Below are 25,249 nucleotides of genomic sequence, written 5' to 3'. Positions count from 1 at the left end.
CAGTCAACTCTTTATTATTCATTCTAGTAAAGGGAAGCCACAGCCTGGGAAATCAAAAATTAAATTTGGCTTTGTATTTGGGGCCTACGTTTCAAACAAAATGATGAAGTGTTTTTTGTCGGATTGCTCTTTTAAATTCTCCCTGTCATGTAGCCTGGATAAAATTCCATCTCACTACTTCCATCCACATTGATTTATTTCTTTCTTTTCCTATACTCTGTGTTTATTCTCACTCTACTCATTTCATACATTTCAGTAGTTAGCCACAAATTATAGAGAATTAAATCTTTTGTGTGTATATCTCTATTACCCCAGATGAACTGTAAATTGCTTGAACATCATCATAATATCTGTACTTAATTTGCATCTTCATCTCCATGGTAGAACACAAAGTAGATAGATAAATGTTTGGTGAAATAATTTAAAAATAACTAGAAATTTCCTACTGGATCCATTACTTCACATGTCTGTAAGTTTTTCTCCTTTTTCTCTAGTTAGTAACAGCTTAAAACTAAATTAAACTTGAGACACAATTTTAAAAATAAAATATTATCTTAGTATAAGAGTTAAATTTATTTTTGTGTCCTTATAATTTGTACCATATAGATATCCATGTATATTAAAAACTCACAAAATGGCTTAAAGTGTTCTTGTAAAGTATAGCAAAGTGGTAAAAACAAAAACTCAGACTTTAGAATCAGACCAATTTCGGTATGAATTTTGTTTTAGCCCTAAGTACTACTGAAAGACATTATTAGGAAGATTTCTTAACTTCATTAAGACTCAGTTTCTACCTACTGCCTACTCACATGGTTGTTGTAAGTATTAAATGAAATAATGCATGTGCTTAGCACAGCAACTGGCATATAGTAAGCACTCAATAAATGACATTTTTGTACCTAGGTATACAGATATATTATATATATATGCAATATCAATCCTAGGATATAAATAAAATATTAAAAACCAAATACGTAATGGATGTATGTCACATGAAACTAATATATCTACAATGTTAGACAGCATATTATATAATATTAAGCATATTTAAGTGATTAAATGGGATGATGAGAACAGAGAAATGAATGGATGCTCTAGTTGACTCATCATAGTAGTTAATTCTAGATATGTGGTAATAGTTGTTAATTCTAGTTAACCCATCATAGTAGTTAATTCTAGATATGTGAGTTTAGGCTGGGAAAGATATATACAAGAGTTCGAAAAATTTGGATCTACTCTTAAGTACTGCCTAGAATACATTTACCCCAGGTATTTACATGACATAATCCTGTACTTATCATATATTGTTTGTGTATGATTTACTGCCCCAACTAGAATGTAAGCGTCTTGAGGGCAGGGACTTTGTCTTTGCTCACTCATGTATTCCCAGCACCTAGAACATTACCTGATACATGGTAAGCATTTTATAAATGTTGTTTGAATGAACAAAAGAAAGAATAAACACATCATTCCACAGTAGTCCTGAAACTTACTTTTAATAGGCTCCTTTGGATTAAACATGGTTCAAAATTTAAAAAAAGGTTTATTTGATTTTCTAATCACTGAAAATTTTCATTCCATTAGTGAACCAGAATCAACTCTTGGCAAAGAGGCAGTTGTCTGACTTAACTCTTATTCACATTACCTTTCTAGTGTACATGTCAGGTTTGATCCTACACCAACCAGAAATTTTCAGAGGAAAAATATTCAGTGTTTTATTTTCCAGAGTCACCTTGCCATTTATGGATTAAAAAGGCAAGAAAATGATTCTAGATTTACTGCCACAGAACCATGATGGTTTTTGTCACAGAATCACTAACTTGCAAAACTCAAAGAAAACCTACTATAGGAATCAGAATTTAATGAGACCAGCTGGTATGGTCTGAATTCCTGTACTTATTTCTCTACACTACTCCCCACTGTGCCTCCCAAATATGCTACTGAAGGAGAGTGGTGAAGGCCTTACATACTCTTACTCTAGCCATTACTCCCCTTCATTAGCACCAATAGAGAGTTGACTGTACTTACCATTAACCGTTAAGTCAGTACACATATTAATATTAATACAGCCTTGCAGTGGGCCTTTATAAAAACATAAGGGTGTCTACAGAATTTTAGCAGTCTATAATAATTTCCCAAATCAAAGTGGATCTAGCCCCTTTCTCTAAACTTTACATCACTAAAAGGAAGAAAAGAGTCTAACTAAACTAAAAATAATATTCAGGGTTCTTATGCGACAGATTATTACAGCAATCTAACTGAAGGACATAAAAATAGAGAAACAGTTCATTATGTGGTATTTGTAGATTCATTACTTTTATTATAGATACACATTTTATGAAAATTTACATGGTTGTTTTAATATAATTTTTAAAATCCTATCATAATAAACATTAATGATAGATTTTCAAGTTAAGTAAAAGAATCTACACTGAAATATTTTTTCAGGTTACAAAAGCTTTGCAAAAAAAAAAAGGACTAAAATATTCAATCTGTAAAAACAACTGCAAACGCAATTAAATATATTAATATCTATAGGAAAGCTTTTTAGAAATACGAGGCCGGGCGCAGGGGCTCACGCCTGTAACCCCAGCACTTCGGGAGGCCGAGGCGGGCAGATCACAAGGTCAGGAGATAGACAGACCATCCTGGCCAACACGGTGAAAACCCATCTCTACTAAAAATACAAAAAAATTAGCCAGGCATGGTGGCAGGCACCTGCAGCTCCAGCTAGTTGGGAGGCTGAGGCAGCAGAACGGAGTGAACCTGGGAAGCGGAGCTTACAGTGAGCCGAGATCGCACCACTGCACTCCAGCCTGGGCAACAGAGCAAGACTCTGTCACCCCCACCCCAAAAAAAAAAAAAAGAAAGAAATTAAAAAAAGAAATACGAGACAGTATAAATATAGTTTAGTTACTACAGATTAGATAAATCCTTTTTATTCTAGTTCACATAAAATCTGAATAGCCATAAAAATTATAAATTTCATTAGCTAAGAGCTCAATATAAGTTCAACACTAAGTTTTTCTATCGATTAGCAAAAAATCAATCAGTCAAATAATTTCAGATGCCTTCTTTCTTCTTCAGTTGCTTAAATCCTGAGCCCTTAAAACCTCCCTTTAAGTATTCTTTATTTTTACTTATTAAATGATTAATTCCATAAATTTTCAACCCATTTCTGAGAAAGTGAAGTCCTAAGTCTAAGAGAAAAGTGATTCTGAGCTGACGCATTTCTCGTTTAAGGAAAAGTGCAGGAGATGAAGGTGATTTTTCTATTACATATCAGTGTTTAAAAATCATTCCTATTTTTGACATCATGATCGTCAAAACATATGTGATATTCTACTACAAATGCATCTTGCTATCTCCCTGTCAACTCAGTCCTCTAACATGTAAAATGTATAGATCAATACTTGTTTAAATGGAAACATTTAATTCATTTTATGAATTATCTTGGAAAGGCATATATATTGAGAATCTGTCATATGTGAACAATCAGTGAAATAAACACCTGACCTAGAACAAGCTTTTATTATAGATTTTATTAAATACATTCTGTACTTGAGATTCCCTGCTGATAGCCAAGAGTTTTTAATCATGATATGATATAATAAAATTTAGATAAGAGAATCAACACATTTATAAGATGACAATACAAATTTAACGTTTCAAAAAATGTCCCTAAGTAAATTGTAAATAAGCCAAAAATTCCATTTAGAATAACGTAGGATCAAAAGGTCTTAAAAGTAAACACTGAATTTTTCTTAAGATGTAATTTGAAGGCATTTAAATAAAACAATAGATTCATTAACAACACTGAAGACATAAATGTCATAATGAACCCTTAGGTGTTAATATTTCTGTATGTCTCAGCAAAGAGAACTTTTCAATCACCCTTATTCTTACCCCCACTCGCGTATTCCATGACTAAATAGAGAGTCTTCTCTGTTTCAATAACTTCAAACAATTTTACTGAAAAAAAAATTAGAGATACAACTCTATAACTCTTAGCACAGATTGAATATGCTTTAAGAAAATCTAAGGTAATACTAAACTAGTAGAAAACTTGACTATTTACTAAACATTATTAATCACAATTTTAAGTTCAAAAAGTCTCTCAAAGATTATTACTCCTATGACAGAAAACTACTTACCACAAAGTGATTTAGAACCAACTTCTTGAGTTGAAAAAGTTAAGTTTCTAGGATTAAAAAGCCATTACTTTTTCAAATTAGAATAAGGTAATAAAAAGAACTCTTAAAATCAGAAAAATAGAATTTAAATTGAAGTTTAAAAAGAGACTATGTTATATTACAGTGAGCCATTATAAAATGTTAAATCATCTTTGGTACAGAAACAAAAGAATTTCTGTATTTCTGTCATATTATAAAAGTTTCTGGTTAGAAAAACTACCAAATTATCAAATTTATGTAGTTGAAATAGTCACCACAAATAAGCACTTTAACAACTATATACAGATAAGATTTTTAAATGTGCAAAAAAAAAGTGTTTTAAAAAAACAGATTTTAAAAAGAATTTTACTTCTCACAATCAAATGATTTCATATAATAATATATCTAATCAATAAGTTTATTTGTAAAGATGGGGAGAAATCAGAATTTACTGAAAAATTTTACTAAAATTGAAATCAACTTATTTTCTTTAAAATGCAGTTATTTTGCCTGTAAACTATGATCAAACCCAAGTACATAGTATCAAAATATTTGAAAGTCATTTTTTTTTTTTTTAATGAATACCTAAATGACCTGCAATCTCACTTAGAGACTTTTTTTTTTTTTTTTTTGGAGACAGGGTCTCTGTTGCGTAGGCTGGAGTGCAATGGCGCGATCTTGGCTCGCTGCAACCTCCACCTCCCAGGCTCAAGCAATCCTCCCACCTCATCCTTCTGAGTAGCTGGGCCTATAGGTGTGCACCATCATGCCTGGCTAATTTTTGTATTTTTTTTTTTTTTTGTAGAGACAGTTTTGCCATGTTGCCCAGGGTGGTCTCAAACTCCTGAACTGGGGCAATCCACCTGCCTCAGCCTCCCAAAATGCTTGGATTACAGGCATAAGCCACGATGCCCAGCCAAAAAGACATTTTCTTTTTTTAAATTTAGAGACATTTAATCAGGAAATTAAAAAAAACTGTATGCATTAATTCCGAATGATATCAATTATTTTAGTAGAGAGCAGAAGATAGCAAGGTAGCAGAAAACAGCAATCTCTAGCCTCCAGTTAGCTTCTTTGTAATCTATTTTTACCCAGAGTATCACTTTCCTGGGTTATCATTCAGGTTATCACTTTTCTTCTGCTTAAATAAACTATCCTTAAACATTGTGTCTTTTCAAATACCCTCAAATTAAGGAAAACACTTCATTGCTGATTTTATATATATATGTATATATGGATTTCATACCTATATTAGGATGATTCAGTATCTTCATTATTCGTACTTCTCGAAATAACTGTTAAAGAAAACAGGTAGACATATTTCTGTTAAAAAAAAAAACAAGCAAGCAGAGAGCCAATTAAAATATTTATTTGAAGAAATTAATCTGCTTATAAAATGCTACAGGATTCTGGCAATGAACTGAAACAAGGTATTTTCTCAGTCCCAACTCTGTGCAAACAAGCTATGTTAACTTAGACTATGACATTAACTTCGCTGTGACTTGGTTTCTAAAAGAATTTTAAGTAGATGAACTCAAATGGTCTGTGTGTGTGTGTGTGTGTGTGGTGTGGGAATACACTATATGCAAAAAACTTACAATTATTTACCCACTCCTTATGAAAAGCTACAAAAGAAAAACACTGTGAAAATGAAACTAAATGCTCTTTCATATGATTTTTACCCAGAAACCACCTTCCTTAGGGGTTTGACTCTTTAAAGTTCTCTCTATTGACTGATCAGACATTTAAATGAAAGATTCAGTAAGGTTTTTAGGTAGATTTGTAGAATAACATTAAAGAACAATAAAAATGCATTTACTAATTTATATAAAAACAAAATGACAAGAAGTGACTTGAAACACAAATGTTAAAATTTCCCTGCTTTTCATTTTACTTTTTAAACAATATAGGGCACGTTTTTCAAAAGCATAATTTGGTATTATTTTCTCTATGTCTTTGAGTATGTGTTAGATTCCAAATAAAGCAATTTGTTCAAGAAAATAGGAGAACCAAAAATTGGTGATATTCTGAAAGGATATTAAGACATAAGCATTTTATCAGAATACAATCTAAAGTTACTGCTTTCAGAGGTGACATTTCTCCAGCAAAGATACGCAATAGCCAAAAGAATACAAAAAGATGTTGAACATTATTAATCATTATGGAAATATAAATCAAAGCCACAAAGAGGTACCACCTCACATCTATTAGGATGACTGCTATCAAAAACCAACCCCCAACTCCACCCAGAAAATAGCAACTGTTGGCGGGGATGTGGAGAAACTGGAACAGTTCTGCAGTGTTGATGGGAATGACAAATGATAAAGCCTCCATGAAAAAAATATATAGCAGTTCCTAAAGAAATTAAAAATAGAATTACCACATGATTTAGCAATTCCACTTCTGGATATATGTCATATACCCAAAGAATTGAAAGCAGAGACTCAAGCAGATACTAGTACACCCATGTTCATAGTAGCATTATTCACAATAGCCCCGCAACCAGAGTCTATCAACAGATGAAGAGATAAACAAAATGTGGTCTATACAAACAATGGAATATTATTCAGCCTTAAAAAGGAAGGAGATTCTGAGACATGATAGATACAACATGGATAAACCTTAAGGATATTATGCTAAGTGAAATAAGCCAGTCACAAAAGAGCAAACACTGTATGATTATGCTTATATAAGGTACCTAGAGTGGAGTCGTCAAATTTATAGAGATGTAAAGTAGAATGATGGTTGCCAGGGGCTGGAAGGATGGGGCACTGGGCGGGTTACTGTTTAATGAGTACAGAGTTTCTGCTTTGGAAGATGAAAAACATTCTGGATATTGATGGTGATGTCTGAACAACAATGTAAATGCACCTTAATGCCACTGAATTGTATACTTAAAATGGTTAAAACAGTAAATTTTGTTAGGTATATTTTACCACAATTTAAGGAAAGAAATAAAATGTGCAAAAATGCATCAATAAATGTTCACCCCAATTAAAACAAAGTAACTTAAGGCTTACCTGCAACGAAAAAGCTTGCTTTCACTAGCTATTCTCAATAATTCCTACACAAACCCAGGGAGTCTGCATGTGTGCATATGTATATTCATACAAATAAATTTTTATAAAGTCCATGATACTTATAACTTTAATAATTAAAAATTACCTACCAGTAAATAAAATATAAAGGTGGATTCATTCGTGTTCAAGACAAGTACTTTCTGTAACTGTGAAACACAGTTTCATTTCAAATTTGGGACAAAGAGCATGCGGGTTAACCTCTCAGTACACATGGTCTTCAGTACACTTGAGATCATCTCTTGTTCTGGCTCTGACAGCACATCTTCCTGACCATCCTCCTGCCTAAGTGGCCCCTCTCAGTCTTCCACTAAACCTCTCCCGCTCTACTCAACCTTTAAACATGGAGCTTATCAGGGTTCAGCCCTTAGTCCCCTTTATCTTCTCAAATACATGTTTCTCCTAATGATTTATCATGGCTTCAAACATCATTGATTTGTTGTTGACTCCTAAATTTAACTTTCTCATCCCAACATTTATATCCAATCCATATATACCTACTCAATGTTTTCACTTGGCTGTCTCACAGAAATTCAAACCCAATACTTGAGTTCTCACACCAAATTTGATACTGGTTTTCCCCAGCTCCATATATCTGTTGGGCACCCTAATGACTGAAACTTTAGGATCATCCTTAACAACACCATCTCTTACAATTTCTACATCAGATGCATCACTAAGACATTTTTATTCACCTCCACAATTTATTTCAAATCCACCAATGTCTACCCATCCATACCGACACCATTGTCACACTGAATCCCACTGGTCTTGGTACAATCATTCTGACTCTCTTTTCTACCCTCCCATCCTCCAATCTGTTATCCACACATCTTTTCTATCCTCCCATCCTCCAATCCGTTATCCACTAGTTAACATCCACTGGTGGTTTCTCAATGCCATTAGAATAAAACCCCTAACCTTGAACACTGGCTACCAGACTCTGGAAAATATCAAGATCCTATTTACCTCTCTAGCCTTATCTCATGACTCTCAAAGTGTCTACTCTGAGCCTCGTCTGCTCTACCTTTGTGCTCCACAGTCCTAATGGCCCCTTTGAGCTCCAAGTCACTGTAACTGATGATTTTGCTATTTGCAGCCTTGGACAACAGGAGTCAGCCTTCACCCAGAAGCATTCCTCAGAGTTTTGAACTCTTCACCTCCCAAACAGGGCTGACAGGTTTTAAAAAGCAATTAGCTATTAGCATGCTACTGACTGCTTGTCAAAACTGAGCATCTGACCCACAGAGGGACAGCTGCATTCACTGACCAAATTGCCTTACTCAGGTATGTGAACCAGGAAAAGTCAAAGAAAGTAGCATCGGATGTCATTTTATATACATATACATATCTATGATACACACACACATAATAGACTTTATTTTTATAGCAGTTTTAGGTTCACAGCAAAATTGAGCAGGAAGTACAAAGAGTTTTCATATACTCCCTGTCCCCAAACACGCAGAGCCTCCCCCACCATCAACATCCCAAACCAGAGAGGTACATTTGTTATAATCAATGGACCTACACATCATTATCACTGGAAGTTCACATTTACATTACAGCTCACTCTTGCTACTACTATACATTCTATGGGTTTAAACATGTACCCATCATTTTAGTATTACATAGACTAATACTAACACCACTCTGAAAATCATGTGTTCCACCTATTCATCCCTCCCTTTTCCCTAACCTCTGGCAACCATTGATCTTTTTATTGTCACCAGTTTTGCCTTTTCCAGAATGTCATATACTTGAAATCATACAGCATGTAGCCTTTTCAGATTGGCTTTTACTTAGTAATACACATTTAAGGTTCCTCCAATTTTTTTCATAGCTTGATAGCTTATTTCCCTTTAGTGCTAAATTATATTCTGCTGTCTAGATGTACCACTGGTTACTCATCCATTCACCTACTGAGGGACATCTTGGTTGCTTTCAAGTTATGACCATTATGACTAAAGCTGCTATAAACATCCATGTGCAAGTTTCTGTGTGGACGTAAGTTTTCAGCTTCCTTGGGTAAACACTAAGGAGTACAACTGCTGGATCATATGGAAAGGTATGTGTAGTTTTGTAAGAAACTGCCAAACTCTCTTCTAAAGTGGCTGTACCATTTGCACTTCCACCAGCAACAGATGAGAGTTCCTGTTGCTCCACAACCTTGCCAGCATTTGGCCTTTTGCTATTCTAGTAGGTATGTAGCAGTATCTCATTATTGTTTTAATTATCATTTCTCTGATGACATATGATATGGAGTATCTTTTCACATGCTTATTTGCCATCTGTATAACTTCTTTGATGAGGTGTCTGTTCAGATCCTTCACCTATGTGTTAATCGAGTTGTTCATTTTCAAGCCTTTTCAAGCCAATTTTTAGAAGCCTGTTCGAATCCTCAATAATACCAGATGCCTGTGGACAGTAGGAAACGTAGAATGTTCATTAAATATCTTGTTGATTCTAATTTGTCACATCAGAGAAAGGGTCCTTACCGTGGGCAGTCCTGGAGGTCCTGGGCAGAGGGAGCCAGAAGTCATATTCCCTCAATTCCTCCTCAGGGGTCTCAGGGAGGTGTGGGCCTTGGTCTGAGTGGCGGCCCTCAGGTCAGCAGAGGAGAATGTGCCTGGAATCTGGGTGATTATCCAGAGTGAGGGCTGAGGGGGACTCTCGCTCTGACACAGAAAGGATGCCACCCCTGCCTGGGCCTACCCAGGACTGACAACAGAAATGGAGCTCCATGGGGTCCCTTGGTCTGAGCAGGTAGTCCCCTCAGAACACTTTCAGGGTTTTTACCTTGGCTTCTGACTCCACCTGAGCCTCCTCTCTGCCTACGTAACCCGCCCCAGACTCACCTCCCTGAGAACCCCAAAGAGAAACGAGGGGGCACCTCATCAGGTGACCACTGCCCAGAGACTCCCAGGCTGATAGTAGGGGTGGGACTCTACGGGTTAGATTTGCAGAAGATCTAGACTTCTTATTTCAATCTATTTTTTTTCTTACTGTGGCACGAGCAGATAAAATTCACATGTAATATGAGCAGACAAGATTCACATATAGCTATAAAACCAAAATTCCCAAATCTGATGATTCTAGGTTTTAATGTAACCAAGTAATTTTTTCCAGAAAGTCAAATATGGTAGCTTATTATTTGATGACTTTCATAAAATCATTTTATAAGCACTGAGTAGTAAAATCAGCCATTTAAACATTTAAAAGTCATTTTATAAGAAAAAATGCTTAAGTATAACTAAGGTAATTTAAAAAATTGAACATTATTTTTAAAAAATATTGTTTTCCCCAAGCCTCCAAGAACATATTATAAAGAATAAACACAAACAGTACTTATTTTGGTTTTGCTATAAGATACAGATTTTAAAGTTTATGAACTTGTTATTAATATAAGTAGCACTATTATGTTTCATTTGTAATTTATTTGTATTATCGCTATTATATATCTAACAGAAAAGTCCCTGGCATCAGTCTTGCTCTCCTACACTCATATACAATATCTAAATGAATTACCACTTCTACTTTCTTCATCTATTCTTGTTTTCTTGTTAAAATTTTATTTATTTGTTAAGCTGTAGGAAATGACTTAAAAAATCACAACTCAGCACTTCAGTGTATCAGACATCTTTGTAACTGGCCTCTAGTGAACTAACCTGCCAATCTTTTCTCTACATTTCCTCTGCAACACACAGTGACATCTGTGCACCCATAATGCTCTTGGCTAGTGGTGTTCCCTGCAGCCTTACACTGCAAGCAGCTGAGTATCATGCTTACCAGAGGTTATCTAGGTCCCAAACATGTTTGCCAGTTGCAGTTACTACTGGAAATAGATACTTTAATATATGTTTCCTATTGATGAGTAACAAAGTACCATACCCTAGCAATTTACAACACACATTTGTTGCCTTGCAGTTTCTGTGGCTCAGTAATCCAAGCAAGACTTAACTGGGTCCTCTGCTCAGGTCTCATAAGGCTGCAATCAAGGTGTTGATGGTTCTCATCTGGATATTTGACTAGGGAAAAATCTACTTCTGAGCTAACCCAGGTTACTGGCAGAATTCATTTCTTTTTAGCTGTTAGTACTGAGGACCCTGGCTTCTTGGTGGCTGTTAGCTAGGGGCCATCCTTACCTATTAAGAGACTGTCCATAGGTCCTTGCCAAGTGGATTTCTCCAACATGGCTATTTACTTTCTTAAGCCAGCAAGTATAGTCTCTAGAGCAAGTCTGCTAGCAAGACAGTCTTACATCATATAATATAATCATGAGAGTGAAATTCCATCACCTTTTCCCTATCACATTGGTTCGACGCAAGTCAGTCATAGGTCCTGTTCACAATCAAGGGGAAGGGATAATGCAAAAGTGTGAACATCAGAAGGCAGGTATCATGAGGGTTGCCTCAAAGTCTGTCCAATACAAATCTTACATAAACCAATGAAGTACACGTTTGTTGTTTGACAAAACAAACCAAACTGAATACTTTGGAAATACTAGATAAAAGTTGCTAGACTGCTGTCCAACTAGGTGTGGGCAAGATAAATGTAAAAGATCGGAAAAAAATCTAGGCTTCTACTCTAATTGCTGCCTGAGTGTCATTCAATTCTCTCATTAATTAAAACAAAACAAAACTGGAAACATTAGGAAGTGTATTATGAACTTATGAGTGTGATCTGTACAAGGTAATAAAGCAGAATGACAACTGGCAGACCCAAACTAAAAAAAAAAAAAGAAAAGAAAAAAGAAAAAAGCTTTGGCCCTACATGAAAAGATTAATCAATGCATATACATTTGTATGTACAACTGAAGTATTAAATGTTTATATAACTTTTAATAATTCCTCACTTTAACCTGCTTTTTTCAATTAACAGTTCCTTACTACACTATGAAAGAGGTAGTTCCTTATTCTGATTGGCACAGGCATTTCCTGTGTACTAGGAAGTATGGCCCATTAAGCCACATGAATAAGCCATGTTGGTTTCTGGATTCTAACTCCTCTTCTTTATCTTGTCTTGACAAAGCACATCAAATTACAGAATATCAAAGACAACACTGTCATATGAATAATCTTGAATTGACTCTAGTTACTTTTTATGAAATTACTCGCAAATTTGGTAGTTTTCTCTTAGAATCGGCTGGGACATATCTCAAAACTAACAGAAACATACTGATGTTTCCTGGCAGCTCCATGTTTCAGAACTACTAATCTAAAGAAACAGACTGGCAGCATATTCTTCAGGTATTCCTCCAAAAGTATTGGGGTGTTTTTTTGTTTATTTAATTATTTCATAAGTTGGGCTTTTGACTGCAATGAGTTAATAAATTTAATCCCTGACTGGTACCTGGAATGTAGTTATTCCGTTCTACAAAGAATAGACATGAGCTGAGGGATAGGATTAAAATCATTTTGTGAAAACTGGGGCATCCATAACAAAAACAGCACCTAAACAGAAGGCCACTCCACTTTCATCTGGAGAAGAAGCAAGAAAAAGAGTTGTAGGCAGGGCCAAAGTTCTAATCATAACTTTAACTGGAATTTTTAATTCCAATTAAAACAGCAATACACAGCCATTGGGTTCCTATATCTCAAAGATGTCTTGAGTATATTGTTCAATCCTTAGTTTCCTCTCCTTCAGCAGTTTTGGACAAAGAGAAAGAAAAAACATAAGCGATAACAGTAAGATGTGTGTGGGTTTGGGTGTGTGTTGACTAAAAATGATAGGCAGTTGTCGAAGAATGGTTGCTGTTAGGAGGAGCATCAGGATGTTTTACATGGCATATTGAGTAAGGATAATGGAATACCAGATTCCTATCCCATCAATCATCTCTCCTCCCAAAGAAACACTTGAATTGTCAGCTGGATTTGGATCTCTGTTATGAAATGAACTGTGTTCCCCGCAAATTCATATGTGGAATCCCTAATGCCCAGTGTGACTATACTTGGAGATAGGGACTTCAAGGAGCTAATTAAGGTTAAGTAAGGTCAGAAGAGTGGGGTTCCAATCCAATATGACTGGTGTCCTAAAAAGGGGAAGAAATGTCAGGGATGAACTGGTCATGTGCAGGCCAAGGAGAAAGACCTCAGGAGAAACCAAACCTGCCTACACCTTCATCTTGAATTTCCAGACTCTAGAAAGGTGAGAAAATTTCTGTTAAGTCACCCAGTCTGTGGTATTTTGTGATGGTCCTACTAGCAGACTAATATGATAACCCTCCAAATCTAGAGAATTTTGGCCAATTGAAAAGTACCACATGGCTTCAGCAAATGTCTAAGATATCTCTTCCTTTCCAGGACTCCCCTCAACCCCTGCCTAACTCTTTATTTTCCAGTTGGCTGCATGAAAGAAAGAGACTGAAGCTAATGGCAGAGTTTTCTGCATGAGCTGCATGAGGCAAAAGGAAGCAGGGAGAGGGAGAGGAAGAGCCACATATACATATGTGATCTTTTAACCCAGAGCAGATCCTCATCAGCAAGGTGCCAATCTTCACACTTCTTTGGGTCAGTGGAGAGAGTTAAAATGGGCATTTAGACTATGAAAAGAGGTTTGAAACAGAGAGTTATTCTTTACAAAGTTAATTACTCTATGTGTCATATTCTCCAGGTACAAGTACAAAAGATAGAGGTATTTTTAAGAATAGTAGTGTCATGCTACTATTTGAGTTTCTGATGTTAATTTTCAGTTCTTTTTCTTTCTCATTTTCAAACTGTGATGTCACACAATGTTGCTAGCAAATGTAAATTTAGTTAAGAGAGCTCTGAATTTACTATTCCCCTCCGAATTTACTGTTTCAGGTTTGCTGTAGGCTGGAAATTAAGGCCAGAGTTTGCTAGAATTGTGTGTTAAATTAGGAAAATAAGTCAGGAGTGAAGGCCCATGATACGTCTTCTATATCACAGCTATTCTAGTTGTTCAGAGGCCTTTATTGTTTCCTTCTTGGTTCTTGGCTTTGTTCCAGATAACTAAAGTTAGTAAACAATCTTCAGTTCTTTGGAGATACTGACTTTTCAATTGGGTCTTTCCTGGCTAAAGCTTAGGTCAGGATTAGCCAAACCCCATTAGTGTCAGTCAACATTTGCCTCAATTATGTGCATTTTCCTTGTCTCTTCTCAACTGTTCTTTGTTCCTTCCTATCTCTTCCATTCTTCTACTAGTACTCTTTTTGTGATGAGAAAAATTCTGCCATTTTTAGAACTAGCCAACTGGACATGGCTTAAACAATCATCATTCTAGTTACACCCAAAGTGTCATAGTCGGGGCCAGTCAAATGCACATAGTCTTCTCTCCATCAGACCTGCTCACCAGTCTGATGAAGTTGCCCTTGATCTCCTCAATGTCACAGGACTTCTGCATTGCTTGCTTGATCTTGAGGCAGAAGGAGCACACTGTGGTCACTGGGAACTTGACAAAGGCAATGGTTGACCTCGTTCCTCCTGAGAGAGCTATTCCAGGCTGTCTTCAGAGTCACAGTAAACTGGGCTAGGAGAAGGCTGGCACACAGTTCTTGTGCCTTACAACACAGCCTTCTTCACCTTTCAAGGATTTTGCTCTGATATGGATTTTAGGAGGGTTAGGAACCCTTCTTTGTCTTCACTGCAATCTTTGTAAAACTTCTATCTGTATCTTTGACAGTTTACTGGCCTATTAATATGAAGTGTGGGCGCAGCTTTACCCTGAAGGTGACATGCAGTTCCAAGAGACTGCTAGGTCCTTGTCTAGACTATCTCAGAAGTGCCATTTATTGAGGGATTATGTGTATATATATATATTTTATCTACATTAACGGAATCCTACAGATTAAACTTTCAGCTTTTTAAATTCTACGATCATTGTCATTTCTTTTTTAGCTCTTAGACATCTCATTGGAATGTCAAGTATTTTGTAAAATTATTGCTAGCAACACTAGAACAATTTAAGCTGACTTCTTAAGGTCTTCCTATGAAATCGCAGCACAGAAAGACATCTTAATATAATTAAATGAATACATATTAGGTGATTTATAACTACAACAGTAAAATAATTATTCAGTATTTCTTTATAAAGTTGATAACTTGCAGCCAATTATTCATTGCAAAGTAATAGAAGGAAATATCCTATAAATGATAGCCTGCGTCAGTTTCCCGAAGTTTTGTCTTCACATAGATTATAGGATTCTTATAAGAAGATTATAAATCTTATAATTTCTTATAAACCAGTACCAATTTCATATTACTAGAATCTCTCCTAAGATCCTGCACAGCTTTGGGTATAAATCGGTGCTCAGTAAAAGTAATTGTTGGAGATATGAAGTTAAATAATTTCAGAAAGAAGATATAAAACTTAAAAGTAGCCTAAATTTGAAAAGATGGCCAATTTCATTAGAAATCATGGAAATTAAAATTAAAACTAGATACAACTTCACACTCATAAGGTTGGCAAAAGTTTTAAAACATGGTAATATAAAGTGTTGACAAGAATGTGGAGCAATAGTAAATCTCATACAGTGCTGGCTTAAGTAAAAATTGGTACAACTACATTGGAGAGCAATTTGACATTATCTAGTAAAGTTGAGGTTATGCATGCCCTTCAACCCAGCAACTCTACTTGGAGAGAGACATCCCTCTATATATCTTCTCAAAAAGATATACACAATAATGGTCATTCATTATCTGTATAGTAAAAACAAATAGTTAACTAACTAGAAAAACAAAATAAAATACAAACATAGAACAATAAAATCCACTAACAGGAAAATAAATAGATGTAGTATATTAAGGAGAAAATGGATAAACCATGCATGGCATATTCATACAATGGGATCCAACAATAGCAATAAAAAATAAATGAACAAGGCCAAGCATGGTGGCTCACTCCTGTAATCCCAGCACTTTGGGAGGCCGAGGCAGGTGGATCACCTGAGGTCAGGAGTTCAAGACCAGTCTGGCCAACATAGTGCAACCCTGTCTCTACTAAAAATACAAAAAATTAGCTGGGCTTGGTGGCAGGTGCCTGTAATCCCAGCTACTTGAGAGGCTGAGACAGAAGAATCACCTGAACCCAGGAGGTGGAAGCTGCAGTAAGCCAAGATCACGCTATTGCACTCCCGGCTGTGCAACAAGAGTGAAACTCTGTCTCAAAAAAAAAAAAAAAAAAAAAAGGGAAGAAAGAAAGAGTAAGACTATATAACTAGCATGAATAAACTATAAGACAATGTTAAATGAAAAAATCCGGTTACAGAAAGATAGGACATTTTAAAATAACAAATATACTGTATTTTAAGTACAACCATATGTAAAAAAAAGTTTTTAAAAATTTGAATGGGAATAAGAAAGACCAAATTCAGAATAGTAGTTATTTCTAGGTAGGAAAAGACAAGACTGGAAGCAAGAAATGACACATGGGGCTTCAACTGTAGCTGTGATGTTTTATTTCTTTAAAAACAAGACTAGAATAAAACATTTTAGTGTAATAAATAAATATCATGAGAAAGCAACTTTTTTAAAATGGGAAAGACATTTTGAAGTCCCCATCCAAAAATTAAAAATAGACTAGTTTATTATATCAACAAACTGCCAAGCTTAGAAAAACATGAAAATATGACTCTTAAAATAACTAAATAAGAAAAAAGACTGTGACTTTTAAAACAGCTAGATGGTTAGTCTAAACTTCATAGGTGACTTAAATACTCTAAGCCTCCTTCATTTCCCTCAAGAGAAAATTCTTCCACACTGATTTCAGTATATCTTAAGCAGCTTCTTGAGAACACAGAAATGGATGCTTTGCAGATATTAAAAACCAAGCAATTAGGATAGAGGTTTTCGGAGTTAGACGCAGAATACAGGCATTAAACCAAAAACATCAGAAACAAAAAGCATCAACAAACAAATCAACAAAATGACTACCAAAACCAAAACAAATAAAAACGGAAGTGATTATTTATAAATAACTTGGTTATGAGTGCTTGATTTTATGGAGGTTAAGTGGATTTAACACTGTCAGGGGAATAGGAAAGGTTTCCCTGAAGAAGTGACTCTAGGCTGAAATGGGAGGAATGAGTAAGGACTAATTAAGGGAAGAGGGGAGATAAGCCTTACCCAGGTGGGAGAAAGTTGCAAAGGCCTGGTAACTGGAATAGAGTATGAATAGGAGCAGATGAAAATCACTAAAGCTGCAGGAGTTGGGGAAGAGGAGAGTGAAGAGAAGCTATGGGGAGTTCATGATCCATGAGGTAGAAAAGGAAGATAGGACATTTATACCATGTTAATGAATTTGATTTTTGGACTACAAACAATAAAATGCCATGTGAAAGTTTAAACAAAGGGATAGCATATTCACAGACGTATTTTGCATCCTTGACGACTTTTAAACTCTATGTATTACATTTTAAACTCTCTCTGTATGTGTGTGTGTGTGTGTGTGTGTGTGTGTGTGTACGTACATACGTACATAAAGTGGATGCAGTTAGAAGGCTACAAGAAGATAACAGTGACTTTGTCTAAACTGGTCATGATGGAGAAAGATAAAAGCAGATATTTTCAAAAGAGATATAAGAAATAAAATCAGCAAGACTGAAAATTCCCAAGTCACAGTCACAGATTGGGAAAATGAATAAGCATTAGGTAATGTTTCAGATAATTCTCAAGACATTCAGAGTGACTACTGAATCTAACCTTAAAGAGATATTCCTCCCTGAAGATTATGTATGGCTGTCAAATTCTAGGTTGTTGAGCTTATTAAACTCAAAATCTGAAAGACTGGAAGTTTTAATTTGAAGGATATCAGCAAACAGATTTTTGATATACTCTTTGGATATGCTTGCTCTGGAAGATATTTTTCATATTTGGATGCACATCTGTATGTTAAAAATGCCCAATTATATGTCATTGAGTCTTTTCTCCAGTAATTAAAGAAGGCTAACAAAGTTTAGAAAAGTCAGATTTTTGGTCACTAAACTGCACCGTTTGGTTTTCTCAGCAAATCTGATGATCACATCCTCAACATTTAAACTGCTGATATTTTAGCCAGATATTAATATTATTGGTATCACCTTTAAAACACTTGTTTAAACACCTTTTCCCTCAAAATCCTCATATTTCAGCATGAAAAGTATACTTCCCACCAATTCTTCATATGATTTTATGTTAAACTCTGTTTTCAGTATTTTGTCCAAAACCAAATCAAAATTAAAAGTATCTTGCCGACCACTAATTTCATGGAGAATGAAACAGTGGGTAACTGGGTATTAGGCATAATCTTATTTATTCACATGGCAGTATTATTCCTTGCAGAATATCCCCACCTTTAACCCTCAAAAAAGCTCTAGGGGTATTTCATCATTATTGATTAAAAGATATGCAGTCTACATACCATTTCACAAAATAATAATTCTCTTATTACTTATGTTTGTATTGGCCCAAGTAAGAACTAGCCAAATTGTTCCTTCAAATGATCCACACATGTGACAAGAACTGTATGAAAGAAGTACTCAGCACATAAGTGGTTTTGTTCAGCTATAAAGTGAAATATGCTGTATAGCATGTACATGTGAGAGTAGCTGATATTTCAATATATGTCCAATAGTAACATTTGTTAAGGAATACTTCCAAAGCACTTCTTCTGCTCACTCCTTGATAAAAATATTTGTCAATAATTTTGTGATTGGTTTTACAAGTTTGGTTTCTGATAATTTGCTAAAACATATTGAATTCTGAATATTGCTCCCATGGTTCTGTTCTCCTCTCTACCTTTCGTTATGAAATTCTTCAACATGACAAAGATTATTTTGCAGATATTCTGGAAAACTTAATTAGCTTACCAGAGAGGTCTCTGAGCTTTATTCAAAAACTCACAAAAGTTTAAATGGCTTAGGCCACCATTTGACAACATTTTATATAACAGGTAACACACCAGACATGAGTGGTAAATTGATAATTCATTTAATAAAGTCTAATTTTCAGAATTCAATAATTTAAATTTTTTACCCTTTTCCTGTTTGTGTAAAATCACTGTCCTAGCAAAGCGATTCACATTCTATAAAACTTTAACACAGCAGTCATCTATTATATAAGGACGTAATTCTGAGTTGTAGTAAGTCTTGTTTTTATTTTCATTCATTACAGATTTTACTAGTTAGGAAATCACTTCTGAACTACTTAGCCACTTTTGTGAAAAAAAAAAAATAATAATAATAATAATTAGCCGGGTGTGGTGAATGTGCTTGTGGTCCCAGCTACTCAGGAGGCTGAGGCAGGAGAATCGCTTGAGCTTGGGAGGTGGAGGTTGCAGTGAGCCAAGATAGCACCACTGCACTCCAGCCTAGGCAACAGAGAGAGACTCCGTCTCAAAAAAAAAAAAAAAAAAAAAACCGGAATCACTAGTATGGTTTATGGACCCTCTTCTAAAATACATTATTATATGAGGCAGAACTAATGCTTTGAAGAGGAAGAACTAAAAATAGCATCTACCTTAAATACTTTTTAACTACGAAAACTAATTAAATTGGATTCCATTAATTCAAAATATGTAATACAAATAATATGAGCATATTATGGGAACAATATTGAAGCCAAAGATACTTAATTCCAAAAACCAAACACGTTTAAGAGCTTTGTATTTTGGCAGTGTTAAGCAGTTGGTGTATCAACTTTAGATTCTTTTATCTATCATTGATGTTTGCAAAGGAAGGCAATAAGTCCTATAAATATCTGATACACAGAAGAGGGTAAAGGAGAGGGATCAGCTTAAATTCAGATCAAACCAGAACAAATTTACCCAAACACTTCTAGAAGTGAGATTACAATGAATCCTTATTTCATACAAATGTGCGATAATTACCTGCCTTTTAATGAGTATACCTAAGACATGGAAGCAAATTTTACTATCTTTTTCAATGCTAGGGAAAAATGGACTGTTTTACATTCCATTACTTTTTAGGTATGACTGACTGGGAGATGCCACTGCCTAAATAGGAAAGGTCAAATGCTGAATGTTCTAAACACATGAGAATTAATGAAGACTTGATCTGTTTTTTCTTCAGAACTTCTAAAAGAAAGTAAATCTATGAACATACATGTAAATCACTTAAAAAACAATCACACACACACAGTGTACTGGCTACATTTAGTGAGTCTTCATCTTTATTTTTATTTTCACAGATTAAAGAAAACAAAATTGTATCATTTTTTATATGCCTATTTGGAAAAGCAATACTTTATCAACAAGATTAGTAGACTATATGACAGAAATCACTTATCATCAAGAAGTACACATTTTAGTTATTCAGATAAAGAAAGCAACATTCAGTCTCATGTTCACATGTTTCAGTAAGTACAACTTTGTTTATACAACCTTGGAAAAGACAGAGTAGGAGCCGCATTACTGTGTATTCCAGCTAGCACAACAGGCCTGAGTAGTTCTAGATGCCACTTATAATCACTCAATTTGCTAGGGTAATCCACAGCTAAATACAGGAAAAGTAGAAAAGCTAGGTGAGCCACGCACAGGGACACTGTATATAGTTACGCAGTCTGTGCATTTTAAACGGATTCCCAGCACACGGGTGGGCAAAGACATATCCCACTGTGGTTCCAGCCCAGTAAAAAACAGCATCTTTGCGTAGTTAATTGGTCCAGGGAAGATGTCTTTTTGTCACTTACACAAATGCATCATGGTTAGCAAAAAGACTAGTGCTAGACTAAGAAGAGACTTTCTCCCAGAAGAAACTTAGAATACATTATCTCACATTCACAGAAAAAGAAGAACCCAGCAAAGTTTTCACATTCTTACTGGGCAGAAATATCAGTGTTATGAAAAGTTAAACTGGTTGTCAAATTTTCAAAAGAATCTCCAATAAGTACAAAGGCAGAGCTCTAAGAAGAAATCTGGGACTGAGCCAAATGAGAAGAAAGTTTGAATAACACAAACCTAAATTTTTAATCTCATGCTACAATCATAGCAGATGTAAGCACAGCATACTAACAATTTCTTATAAGATTCTTTCTGTTTTAGGAATTCAAAGTCGTTTGTGTTAAAATTACATATGTGACAATGGTCCCATTATATTCTAATAAAAGTCACAATGTACATTCTCTCACTCTATACAAACCTATCATATATGGCATAAATGTTAAAACATTCGTTTCATTTTTAAAGTACTAAAATGCGCATCTGAGAAAATTTTCTCATTTAAGTAATTAATGAAGTAACAGGAAACAGCTTTGGTTTGCTAAGGCAATCCCCGTCCTAACTGCTTTCTTTTCTCTCTATGTTGTTTCATATCTTCATTCTTTAAAGAAACATTCTTATTTTTTACTGTGAGTTATCTGAAAGACTAGTCGTTCTTGTGGAAGAAGGAATAAGAGCAAATGAAGCAATAAAAGGAAACCCACCTATGAACAATATTAACTTCTAACTAGATTTTTAATTAAAAAGCTTACCAGCAAGGTCTCTGTACTTTATCTGAAAATTCACAAAAGTTTAAATGGCTTAGGCCACCATTTGATTTTATACAACAGCTAAGACACCAGATACTATCATTACGTGGACTATTCGTTTAATATAAGTCTAATTTTCAGAGGTCAATTCTGAATACTTGAAAATACTTCAAAATATTTGAATATTTCAAATCCTGAATATGTATGATACAAGGTTTTATTCTATTGAATAGAAGAGATAAATTTCTTTCATATGGTACATGTATTTAAGTAGTAGATAGTTTTCAAGCAACTACTTGGTAAGTCATAAACATTACATTTTATATCATGTCTTTTCTTCACATATTGATGAAATGTAGAATTGTAGCTAACAGAAAATTTAGAATGACTGATTTTACAGAACATCATATATTAATGATAAACTCACATTCTAATTACTTATTAAATTAATTAAATACCTTTTGTAGACTGGTAGGATTTAGCTGAGTTTTGTCTATTATTTTCACAGCAACCTAAAAAAAAAAAGAATCATTAAACTCTATCTGAAAAATGCATATTTTAATTAATAAAACTTACAAAAAACCCAATTTTTGTTTCATTCCTAACTAGATATCATTTTGCTCTTTTTAGATATTCACATAATCAGATAGTAACGTTTTGATAATTTGGCAGCCTTAGAATATACTCCAATGACCCAAGTCTTTAATCTTTTGATCCTGAGCCAATGAAATGAAAGCGTTGCTATTTCTTCTAAGTTTCCTTCTTTAAAGTAAAAATCATCCTGTATCTTAACCTTTTACTCATGATCTTGATAAGCAACAATTATAGGGGGGAAGTGGCTTATAAACTTGCAGTAAGTTAAATATCATGTGAATAAAACGATTATGCTGGTAGAGAGATTGGATATCCAAGTTCATTTAGAGCAAACTGACAAAACAGACCTGAATATCTAAGGCTCTGCCCAGTATTCCCTGTCTCTGAATGGCTCCTAGGGTCAGAATAGACAGAAGGAACCAAATTCAATGGGAAACGACAATAATATTATATAGAGAGCAACGTGAAAATTTATTAAAAATATTTTTATTGAGTTTTTTTTTTTTTTTTTTTTTTTGAGACAGGATCTCATTCTGTTGCTGAGGCTGGAGTGCAGTGGCGCTATCACAGTTCGCTGCAGCCTTGACCTCCCGGACTCAAGTGACCCTCACCTCAAGCTCCCAAGTAGCTGGCACTACAGTTGCACACCACCATGCCTAGTTAATTTTTGTATTTTTTGTAGAGCCGGGGTTTTGCCATGTTGCCCAGGCTGGTCTTGAACTCCTGGCCTCAAGCAATTATGTCCACCTCAGCCTCCCAAGGTGCTGGGATTGCAGGCATGAGCCACTGCATTGGGCCTGATTAAGATTTTTTTTATATAATGTCCTAATTAGATCTAGTAAACGTTATATAATACAAAATGTTACATGTTTATTCAAATAAAGTCTTTAACCCTAGCATACAGGTATATATACACAATGTACATATGTGCAAGTATATAAATTCTTACTATATAACTACATATAAGTTAAAACACATGAGATTTTAGAAATCCAATTATCTTATTACCTGAGAAAACCACACACACAGAAGTACTTGTTCAATGTAGTCTCTAAACACATACAAATTAGCAAGTGACTTTCTACGTATTTATACCTAACTTATCTCAAGCAGCAAGAACTTTTGTTCCTGAGGGTTGGGCAGCAATGGAAATCAGAAATGTTCACAGAAATCATATAATGAAAGTCAGCATCTGAGGAAAGCTCATCTGCAGCACACCTGATTGATAAGACGCTAATATGTATAATTCTTTTCTAAATATTAAAAGGTCAACCTTTATGCCATGATAAACCTCTGCCTACTAATGTTCCATTCACACATACCCCAGTGTTTTCCATATTGAAACTGTCATTTACTCCCAAACATGAGCTATTGGGAAGCTTTAACAAGACTCCAGAGAGGTCCAGGCAGATATTAAAAGGCATTGTGCAAACTTACCTCTCTACCAGTTAGAACGTGTCTTGCCAATTTAACTTTGGCAAAATTTCCCTTCCCTATTGTTTTTTGTAAACGGTAATTTCCAATGTGAGGCTGTTCATCTGTTGCTGATGTAATGGAGTTTCTACACCGGGGGATGTTCTGTCTGCTACTCGACTTGGTAGGCTGGATGTGTGGTTCAGTATATCCATCCACAGATGTATGCTAAGAAAAAGTTTACAAGATTTCATTGTTATATTATAAAAGGACAAGTAAAAAGGGTACAAATAATTATCATTACCAATTCTTCAATAAAAATATATGGCACTACCTCCTTTTAAAGTTTGAGCGTTTTATTTATAATTTCTTCTGGACTTCAGCTCCCTTTACCAGGTAGAGTATAATTGCTTAAAATGAAATATTCAGACCAGGCATGGTGGCTCACGCCTGTAATACCAGCACTTTCGGAGGCCAAGGCAGGCGGATCACTTGAGGTCAGGAGTTCAGGTCCAGCCTGGTCAATATAGTGAAACCCTGTCTCTACTAAAAACACAAAAATTAGCCGGTTGTGTCGGCACATGCCTGTAATCGCAGCTACTTGGGAGGCTCAGGGAGGCGAATCGCTTGAACCTGGGAGGCGGAAGTTGCAGTGAGCCAAGATCACGTCAGTGCACTTTAGCCTGGGTGACAGAGCGGGACTCCATCTCAAAAAAATAAAATAAAATGAAATATTCTACATGGCTTTAGGGATATGCCTTCAATTTAAAATTGTAAATAAATATACAGCCAGAAGCCTCACAAACCATTATTCTTTATAAAGGTGTTATCTCTTTAGGTTGTGATGACAGTATCGTTCAGGGCTGCTTCATTAAAAAGGCAGAATGTCTTTATTGCCAAGACAACCTCATGGGTGTAAATCTCTTTCTCAAAACTAGCCCAGCTATTTGTCATGTTCTTGCTTCCATTTTGGGGGCATATAACTCAAAGAACTGACCAATGAGCAGCCTGCCTCAAGTATACCTATAATTCATTCCTGCCCAACCCCCTCACCCAGTTTATTGTGTCCAAGTGAAAGCTATCTATAGTCCTGCCCAGGTCCATAACCTATCCATTGCATCAGTGCTGTTGTGGAGGCAAAGATGTCACTTTGTCTCATGGCCTCACAGTAACCTACAACTGCAATGGATAGCTGATCCTGTTCACCTATGGACTCAGCACCTAAATTCCCAGGTCAAGCTGCCTAACCAGCTCTGTTTCACTAGCTGTGATTGTTCCTGTTCTTGTCTAGTTTTGTCTGTATTTTGACATACATAAAGTTTCTAGCAGTTTTTGTGAAAATGTTGAATCACACATGATAAACACAACATCCTTCTCTGGCATCTTAAAAAATTGCTGAAGAAGAGTAAAACAAAATAACAAAGGAAAGGATAGCTTTTGTTTGCAAAATAATGCAGTTATGTTGCCCCACCTATACGAGCAACAGCTTCCTAAAGAATTTTGATCTTAAAGGCAACATTAAAGAGGAATCAATTCACCAATCTCATGCAAAGCATGATTCAAAGTCATTTTTCTA

The 25,249-nt window shown here is 35.3% G+C and overlaps 1 protein-coding gene across 9 annotated transcripts in view; it reads right to left on the bottom strand.

Moving 5' to 3' along the window:
* Window positions 1-25,249, bottom strand: part of MARK1 (microtubule affinity regulating kinase 1) — a 140,081-nt gene that overhangs the window by 58,168 nt on the left and 56,664 nt on the right. For 5 of the 9 annotated variants that reach the window (XM_023203545.1, XM_023203546.1, XM_023203543.1 and 2 more), the window contains exons 1-2: window positions 5,419-5,461; window positions 3,907-3,972 (exon numbers count right to left, since the gene is read on the bottom strand). In XM_023203545.1, coding sequence (XP_023059313.1) covers window positions 3,907-3,972; window positions 5,419-5,446 — 94 coding nt within the window. In that variant the 5' untranslated portion in view covers window positions 5,447-5,461. Of the gene's footprint in view, window positions 1-3,906; window positions 3,973-5,418; window positions 5,468-22,124; window positions 22,179-23,697; window positions 23,902-25,249 lie in introns of those variants that run through there. The other 4 variants (XM_023203539.1, XM_023203540.1, XM_023203541.1 and 1 more) reach the window with 1 other exon arrangement.

Source organism: Piliocolobus tephrosceles, chromosome 1, assembly GCF_002776525.5.
Source record: "Piliocolobus tephrosceles isolate RC106 chromosome 1, ASM277652v3, whole genome shotgun sequence".
Lineage (NCBI taxonomy): Eukaryota > Metazoa > Chordata > Mammalia > Primates > Cercopithecidae > Piliocolobus > Piliocolobus tephrosceles.
Note: the sequence above shows the minus strand (reverse complement) of the source record. Positions and strands in the feature narration are given on the sequence as shown.